Source organism: Clupea harengus, chromosome 6, assembly GCF_900700415.2.
Source record: "Clupea harengus chromosome 6, Ch_v2.0.2, whole genome shotgun sequence".
Taxonomy (NCBI): Eukaryota; Metazoa; Chordata; class Actinopteri; order Clupeiformes; family Clupeidae; genus Clupea; species Clupea harengus.
The window spans coordinates 17259178-17268169 of NC_045157.1; the positions used below are offsets into that span (position 1 = coordinate 17259178).

The 8992-nt window shown below is 42.4% G+C and overlaps 1 protein-coding gene across 1 annotated transcript in view; it reads right to left on the bottom strand.

Annotated features, from left to right (window-relative positions):
- Positions 1-1538: 1538 nt before the first annotated feature.
- The window catches only part of slc9a5 (solute carrier family 9 member A5), a 26039-nt gene continuing 18585 nt past the window's right edge, over positions 1539-8992 (bottom strand). The window contains exons 11-16 of the mRNA XM_012826963.3: positions 6817-6908; positions 6569-6695; positions 5931-6083; positions 5111-5189; positions 4414-4545; positions 1539-4306 (exon numbers count right to left, since the gene is read on the bottom strand). Coding sequence (XP_012682417.2) covers positions 3744-4306; positions 4414-4545; positions 5111-5189; positions 5931-6083; positions 6569-6695; positions 6817-6908 — 1146 coding nt within the window. The 3' untranslated portion in view covers positions 1539-3743. The remainder of the gene's footprint in view (positions 4307-4413; positions 4546-5110; positions 5190-5930; positions 6084-6568; positions 6696-6816; positions 6909-8992) is intronic.

Below are 8992 nucleotides of genomic sequence, written 5' to 3' on the forward strand. Positions count from 1 at the left end.
CAAATAAGTAACTGTAGTGTCTTACTGGTAACCAACAAAAGTCCTTACAGGCCACCGTTAAATAATGTCTTATAATGTATCAGGCTGATGTGTCTGAACAACCTACGCTTATCAGCAAACTAGCAGCTAGTTACAACAATGCTCCACGGAGAATCAAAATAAAGATCTAAATTGAGCTAGCTAGCTAATGAGACAAGGTAATGTTGAAGCACTGGTTAATTAGGGAGACATGCTCCTTCCTCCTGTTAAGTTGTTAGCAAAATCACTAATAATAGCTCTCCTTTATAACTTTGTATTCTAGCTAACTGCACATTATCTTTCAAGTTGTGTTTCATAAACTGCTGGCTAACAGCTAGTCTTTAGTTAATTTGGCGGTTGACAGCTATTGTTAGCAGGCTAGCTAAATTAAAGTTCGATGCCACCTGTTCACATGGCTGGTCAGCAAACAGTAATGTTGGCTAGCTAGGGTATCTGGTCAACGTTAATGTCATAATTTTAATATGCTAAAGAGTGTCAAGAGAGCTTGAATATTTCACTTACCTCTGGGAAAAACAGGAATCTCGAGAAGTGTTACAAAGGCGTATTTTGAAGGGAAGACGGATAGAATTGTTTAACTACATAAAGGATGTATCATTTGATGATAACGTCACTTGTTAACTGCTTTGATGGATAACCTTAAGTTACGTAATAACGTACTACGTTACTTGAGCGCATTTTGTCCTGCTACCTTGCTAGACAGAAAAAGCCAGGTTGTTGTTAAGTTATACTTTGTTTTTCGATTGGTTCGATTAGCTTTAAAAGGGGCCTTTGAATTGTACCTACTGTAATGTAACGTTTATGTCATGGAAGTAATGCACCAGACAGGAGCAAGCTGCCAGGGTCGCTGTTTTCTCGCCAAATTGGGTTATTTTTAGAAACACATGCAAAGCCAGATCTGCTGTCCTCAGTGAGTTGACCCAAACTGAATTTATTTGTCCCAAACAGAAGAGTGTCACAAATTATATTTATTTGTTAGCTTATATGAAGTGAGTTGAAATACATCAGACCACTAAAGAAGTGTTTCTTATTAAGTATCAACTATATAGCAAATTCAGCATGCGAAGCCACTTTGATAATTTAGAGCAGCCTCGGTACATTTCAGTCCAGTCTGACCAGTGCACTTTTGTTTTCCCACTAATGATCTCATCACTCCTGGGTGCTGCAAGGTTTTTAGAGTAAATGGCACATTAGCACATAAATACACAAATCTCAAACCTAGCCAGGGGAGCCCTACCTCAGCACTGGGATTTGAAAAAAGGAGCAAGAATGAAGGAGATCACCGTTCAATTATTCATCAGATTCTCCTTTTGGGCCTCAACTCGCCTTTGAAATATTTGGATAAATGGCCCAACTGCCATTGCTATATCAGTCTCTTTAATAATGAAATAGGAGTCAGTTCACTAAATGGCTGTTATTGTTTATATGATTCTGTAATGTACTATGTGAGTAATGGCCCCATCTGACAAGATACATGGATTAATAAAGACAGGACAGTTGTATTAATTTAGACACTTTTTTATTTATTTTCTTCCAGGACATCAACCAGTGTTTCCATGTTACAATGAATCCTTCATTTCATTTCGGTAAAACAATTAAAAAGCTAACTCAAAACAGTCAGATAGGGTATATGGCCAATGGCCATCCTAAACAATTTGGAAGTTAATAAAAACATTCTCTGGGTTCACTTGACAAATTTACCATTCTCATTATGCAAATAGCATAATGCTGAGCTGCTGTGTGTTGTGTCAGCCCCAGCAAATATTAACAAGACCTCTTCTTCTCTATTAAGCTTTTCCTCCCTTTAAAAAAGGCTCCAGCACCACACATTCTCTTACAGTTCATATATATTTCACATGCTTGGCGGAGATTAAGCATCTTTGTTGGCATACTTAAACGATGTTGATTATGGCTACAAGCCTGAAGGCTCTTACAAAGGAATATTTACTCACAGTACAAAGACAAGAACTGGGGCCTGTGGTATAAAGGGTTCCACAGATTGCACAATATTTGAAAAACCTTGAATGAGTATGCTGAAACGATCTGAATTTTGTTTAATTTGCTCTGATAAAAAAATCGATTTAATTTCTTTTCATTTCAGCGTCAATATGTTTCACACCATTTTGTACACTGAATACAATTTAATTTAGCTGGTTTTCGGTATAACTTTACTTGAATTTTGCAAAACACTGTAATGTCTCATAGCATTGCCAGGTGTATATTTAAAGGGTCTTTGATATATATGTGCTATGGGCACCTATAACAGCAGTCACAACAGAACTGAAAATGTGTCTATTCAATTGGTTGATCTTAAACTGATTGCACACCGATTATAGGCACAAAACATTGTTCCATCCCCAAAAGCTAATTAACATCAACTAAAAGTCATGACATGATATATATCCTTCTAAACACACACACACAAAGACAATTGAATAAGACAGTGAGAAATGGCACACGAGAAATTTGTTTTGTTTTTTCCCCGACACTTTGGTCATTCAAACAATTCTTTGTCCATTTTACATTTTTTGTGTCAGCTGTGCAAAAAAAAAAACATCTTCCCCAGCAGGCACGAGAGAGGAAAACAGCAAAGCAAAATAAACAGGTACTTTTATACTTTGAAATGAGGCTGTGCTTGTTTAACACATTTGAAATAAAACTGATACGCAAAGCACAAACTGAATTGATTTAAAGTGCAACTTTCAAGCTAGTGAAAGAGAGGAACTAATTGATTTATCCAGTGTGTGTCATAACTGTGAGTGATGAGAAAAACAGACACCCCTCAAAATAACTACTGTAATAAATATGCTGTCAGTTTTCTGGCCTGACTTTGAGAGGTTGTGCAGCTTTGGTAATACTGTCTCCTTTCAATTCATATCCTAAAGATTTATCGCCGCAGATAGGAAGTGAGCGGCTCGTGAGGCTTCACTGCGCTGGCCGGCATTGTGCCTCATGAGAGCTGAAAGACGTGGGCCCGCTGTGGCTACCCTGCAGCACAAGTCACGTGGTGTCACTGCTCCCTCTCAATCTCCGGGCAAAGAAAAGAGACTCGCCTGTGCTTTCATCCCAAGAATTTGGGCTTCACAGTGAGGGTTGGCTGGCCTGAATCCTTGTAGTCTTTCACTTTTTGGATGGGCATGCCAATATCAAGACTAAAGTTAAGCAGTGTAGCGTTGCCATTTAGTTATTTCTGCCAGCATCGCTTTTGTGCATTTCTCTGTGGGATAGGAGAGTGTAAATTAAGCTATTGTTAACACCCTGTAAGGCATTCCTAATAGGGTCTAGACGTTTTTCAGTGGTGTTACATGCTGACATAGACTGACAAGGATATCTTAGTACATAAAACATGGCACTGTCTGAAATCATGGAAATTTGACCAATGTTTCCATGATGAATGAATTGCCCTGTCCACTCTAGGACTCCATTGGATACCACTCAGCGTATTTCTAAAGTACTGTCAGACTAACACATGTTTAAAGCTATACTCAAACATAAGCTCCTTCACATTCAGCAATGCCCTGTGTTTTAAAAACACTATTTAAATTTCTATCTGAAGCATATCATTAATATATATATAAAAAAGAAAGTTAACCTTTGTTGTGAGTCACCAACTAAGGCTGTTAAGAACACCCTTAGATGAGCAACATAATACAACATGAGTAGGGTGACAGCTGGTAAGAGAACATATATGCTATTGACAGAGGCCCTTACAGCTGTGTTGGCCCTCTACTGTAAGGCTCATTGCCTGGTGGCGTTGTCACCAGATTCCTCAGATACACGCAGGGGTTCCTCCTGCGGGCCGAGCCCTGTGCAGGAGGAGGCGGGGGTGTAGGGGGTGGCCGTACAGACGACATGAGGGGCTGCATCTCCTGCTGCTGGTGGGAGAGGGCGCTCTCCTCCTCCTCTCCTGCCGGGAACCGGAACTCGCCCGTGGCCGGGTTAGGAACAGGAGTAGAGCTTTCCCCAGCACTGATCCCCGTTGTGGGCATCAAACTGGACAGCGGGCGTATGGGACCTCCCAGCCTGGAGAGGGCGCTGACACGTGGGTGCAGCGGCTCAGCAAGGACCGGCGGGGATGACAGGCTTTCAAGGGAGGACATGCTTTGGTTCCAGGCCTGCTGGAGGTCTATGGGGATGATCTTGGTGGCCTCCATGGAGACACAGACGGGTGAGGTGCCCAACCCACTCTTCCAGGGCAGGTTCCTCTCAGCACAGGTGGGAGACGGAGGGACAGCGGAAGGACTCTGGCACCCCTCCAGTGCAGCAGGGACTAGATCAACATTCAATCATCAATACAGTGCACTAACACACATGTATATCAGTGTCAAAAGTGGTATTTAATGGTATTCGTACAGCCATTGTCTCTGAGTTGCTCACCTGATTTGGGTCTCTCCTTTGGAGTCTCGGGGGCCTTTCGAGCTACAAAAGTGATTCCCATGTCCTCCTCCTTCTCAGGTTCAGAGTGCTCACCCTTACTCTCCTCTGGTTCAATTGGCACAGCCACTGGGTCTGTTTAAAGGTTTCATTAGAGAAAATGAAGAACAAGTGTGTGTGTGTGGGGGGGTGGGGTGGGGGGGGGGATCAGGTGCAGGACATGGAAATAAAGGATGGTTGGAAGGGAAAAAAGGGAATGTCCACTCAATTATAATGGTGTAAGAGTGTTTGAGTAAAAAAATATATTGTTTTCATTGAGGATATTATATATGTATATATTAAATGTCAATGATTTAAAATAACCTGGAAGACAAATACATTTGAAATGAATAGTGTTGGCACACAACACCAGTGCTAATAATAGAGATGTTGGGGTTTCTCAGAAGTTACCAAATGTTATTAATATATACGTGTATATAAAAATAATGAAACACACGTTTATCTATGGGTTATTATTCATTTCCACAATACTATACATTTCATGCCTAAAGTCATTTTCCAGCATTGAATGTCTTCTCCATAATATGATCTTCACAAACACACACACACCCACAGAATGTAAGCATAGGAAGGTTTTAGTTGGAGAGGAACAGAGTTAATGAACTTCCAGACAGCACCCTCAAGCAATAAAACAACATACCTTTGTCTTGCCAGCTGACATTGCGTCTGGGTTTGTCATTAGCCTCCTGGTCTCTCTCTTTCACATCGGAACCTCTGCGCTGTGAGGGGGGAAGCATGAGGAGGTTTATGACCAGAGGTTGCAGGGTACATCAGGATGCACAAACATGCCAAAATGTTTTCTACTCTCACACCCTCCTGGTGTCGATGCTGTTTGTGTTTCTAGGTAAATTATAATGCTGGCTTTCTTACATAACAGAATACCTCAAATTAAGTGATGAGAGAGAGAGAGAGAGAGCGAGAGAGCTGAAAACGAAAAGTACATAATGTGATACTCCAACTTGAGTCACAAGGCAGGCACAGACATGTGTATTCTTGGGCAAGAGCGGGAGAAGGGAGAGTGCATTTATCTCCGCCACTGGGACCCAGTGAGAACATCCTGTGAAAAGGCCCATCAGTCATGATAAACCTCCATCTTTGTCAGCTTGAAGGCTGATGTCCTCACTCTGCCCTTGTGAGTGTGAACTTAAGTTACATTCAGGAGAGACCCTGCACCACAATGCCCCCTCTCGCTCTCGCTCTCTCTCTCTCTCTCTCTCTCTCTCTCTCTCTCTCTCTCTCTCTCTCTCTCTCTCTCTCTGGGAATATGGTGTGCACTGTTCAGGTTTTCTAGCTGGTAAGGATTTGAAAGTACTGTATTTCATTCACAGAAACAGGAACCGATCAGAAAATAATTGGTGGTCTTTGTAACGTAATACCAATGTATGTGAATACATTTGAATAGGTGTGCTTTGGCCTCTCTCTTTCTGTCCATGTCTCCAGATACAGGTGTGTGAAATAACCTTTTTCTGGCTGCGGTCTTTCTTGTGGCGCTTGTAGCGAGTGGACTTGAAGGACTCCAGACGGCTGCGCATGTTCCTCTGGAAGACCTCTCGGTCCTGCCTCTCCTGGTCACCCACTGTCATGAAGTGTCGACTGTAATGGGCCTGGTGGTACTGGTGGTACGGAGGAAGAGCAGAGATATAATTATAGACCTTATATACTTCCATGTAAGCCATTCTCAGACTTAGCTCTCAAGTCAAACAGTTCTGTTGTTTATTTATTTATCTATGTATGTCTGTCTACATGTGTGTGTGTGTGTGTCTCTCTATATATATTTTTACAGTTCAATGCCACCCGACTAGACTCTCAGGTGAAGAGTGGTTCTGTTCACAACCTTACCAACCAATATAACAAACTGGAATAATTTTATTTACTCAACAGTAATGTTCAGTAAGTGCCACTCTCCTTGAAGCTAGGGAATTTATATGCTTGGCCTTGGAGTCCTACTGAAAGAACTGCACACTTCACTGAGTCTGAATACAGCGGGTGGTTTGTCATGGCACACACTGAAAGGGGTGATACTATGCCTTGAAGGAGTGGGAATATGGTGCAGGATGTCCAAGAAATAGCTGGTAAGAAACGGATCAATGAGTCATACTCGTCTCCGAGGCTTGTAAAGGTTGCCGGCCAGAACATGGTGTGTCTCCGTCTCCTCCTCCACTTTGGCACTGGGCAGCGTGTCTATCCCCTGGAGGTCCAGACACACGCCACTGCCATTCTCACGCCTGAGGACAATAATAATACAAATAATAATAACCTTAGCTAAAGTGTGCGTACTGCATTTACAGCATGCTGCCTACCGTGGTGCATTAAGTGAACTGTACAAAATGTGAATGCTATACTCACAGGTAGTTTGTGACATTGGTGGCCTCTGGGAAGGATGTCCTACTGGCCATGGACGGGAGGGAAAGCCTAGCAGACGTCAGCACATTACCACCCTGGAGGACAGAGTGAAAGAAAGAAAAAGAGAGAGGGAGCGAGAGAGAAAAAGAGAAATGTAGAAATGTATGTCATGTATGTGAGTTGGTTCCTGAAGGAAAACTAAATGGGTGTCATCTGGGCCTTCCTAAGCATCTTGGCAGGATGACAGCACATGTATATGCTCTTGTACCATGTACCACTGGCCTCTTTGTAGTTCATGTAGAAGACATGTCAGAGACGAAAAGCAGCTCCCCCTTTGGTAATTCAAGTGGGTACCAGCCATACATCTGAGGTTTCTTCACCTCAAAGCTCTGGGATATGGTTCAGTAATGACTCCTGACAATGTAAGTATGATGACTTCTACCATTGCCTGTTCCTTCAGGCTTCCTCTATATGCTGTGGTTGCATAGATGAAAATGGCCATTAGACATTTCAGGACAGGACCGTGCATAAATGTTCAACAGACAAAAAAGTAGTTAAATCTAAACAGCATGCATGGCCGCAGACAGACTATGGCTTGGACATTTTCCTGCTCTACATTTAAGGTATTCATTGCTGGTACTTTTTCAGACAGCTAATCTGGATTGAGTGGTTTTCTGGAAAACAAAGTAGCCCAAAGATTAATTTATAGCATAATTTCCCTTTATATGTTTTTCCTTGCTAGTGCATTGGGTGGCCTAAAAATGAGTGAAAGGTACGTTTTAGCTTGTTACATTTGTGCTAATATTAACAATCTGACTCAGCTCAGGAAGCTGACAGGTTTAAATCTCAAGGATGCAGGAAAAGACTCTTTTTTTTGGTACCGGCCTTCTGTACACACAGAAAGAAAAAGGTTGTGGCATGAAACTATGTCCAACGAACTCTCTGCGATATTCCCACCGCGCAGGGGCACATGCCTGTCCGATCCCGCAGCATGTTTGTGTTTCTGTGGCCTGAGTTTGCATACATACATCACAGAAGAAATGAAATTAATACAGGCAGATAAGATTGTCTACTCTGAGTCAGCTGAGAAGAACTCTACCATGAGAAATGTTATTGTATTATCCAGGACTGGATGGCCCAAATAAACAATCAACAATGTTATCACTGAGCAATAATAAAATGACTGAGTGGAATATGATGAAGATGAGGGGAGGCCGGGTGAGGTTATGAGGAGCCTAAAAAGAGAACAGGAGACGCTCTGGCTTGTGTGCAACTGACAGAATATGTTTCAGAGGCAAGTAGTTTGGACAGTAGACAAAAGACCCAAGCTTCATGTTCTCAACACCACACCTTCCAACTGGAGGGAGGCCTCCTCCCTGTAGTTTCCTATCAGCCCTTTTCAGCACACATGTGATCCTGGGCCGGAGACATCACCGCCTCAACCCACGAATCCGCCCTCTCCCTGTCTGCCTGTCAGGACGCACTCCCCCCTGTCAATCAGGCAGTTTTTCATTAGGCAGGCTCCACTCAACAGCCCAACATAGCAACTTAGGGGATCCCCATGTTGAAATGTAATACAGTCACATTCTCTTTGACACAGAATTGGCTTTGGCACCCATTCCTGACACCTCACTTTGAAATGGAAACATCGAAACACTAGGAAACAGCGCAATGGTTTAGTATACACATGTTCTCTTCATATCATATATACTAATGATTTCATATGATTGATAAGATACACACACAAACACACACAAACACACACTTTTTAGGTTAAATAGTGTGTAACTCACTATTAGCAAACTAACAAGATAGCAAGATCCCTTTTAAAGGAATATGCTTGTATATAAATGATCTATTTATATATCTCTGTGGATATATAGATATTTATATAAATATATAGAGAGATAGCTATCCCTTTCTTCCAGCAGTTTGCTATTCTCTATGTCTCTACAGTGCTCTAATGTAATTCAGCCCTCGGTGAGGATTTGTAAGGAGTCTGACTGCTCCTGCTGGCACCGCCCTGCTGGGGCCTTCTTCCAGCATCGCTGTGATGTCACCACCACAGATGAGTATCTTTGATGTGGCAACAATCAGGTATCAGATGCCTGCAGGGAGCCAGCGCCGGCAGTTTGGCGTCGGCCGGGGAAACAAAGGGGAGAATTATTCCCGTTTTTTG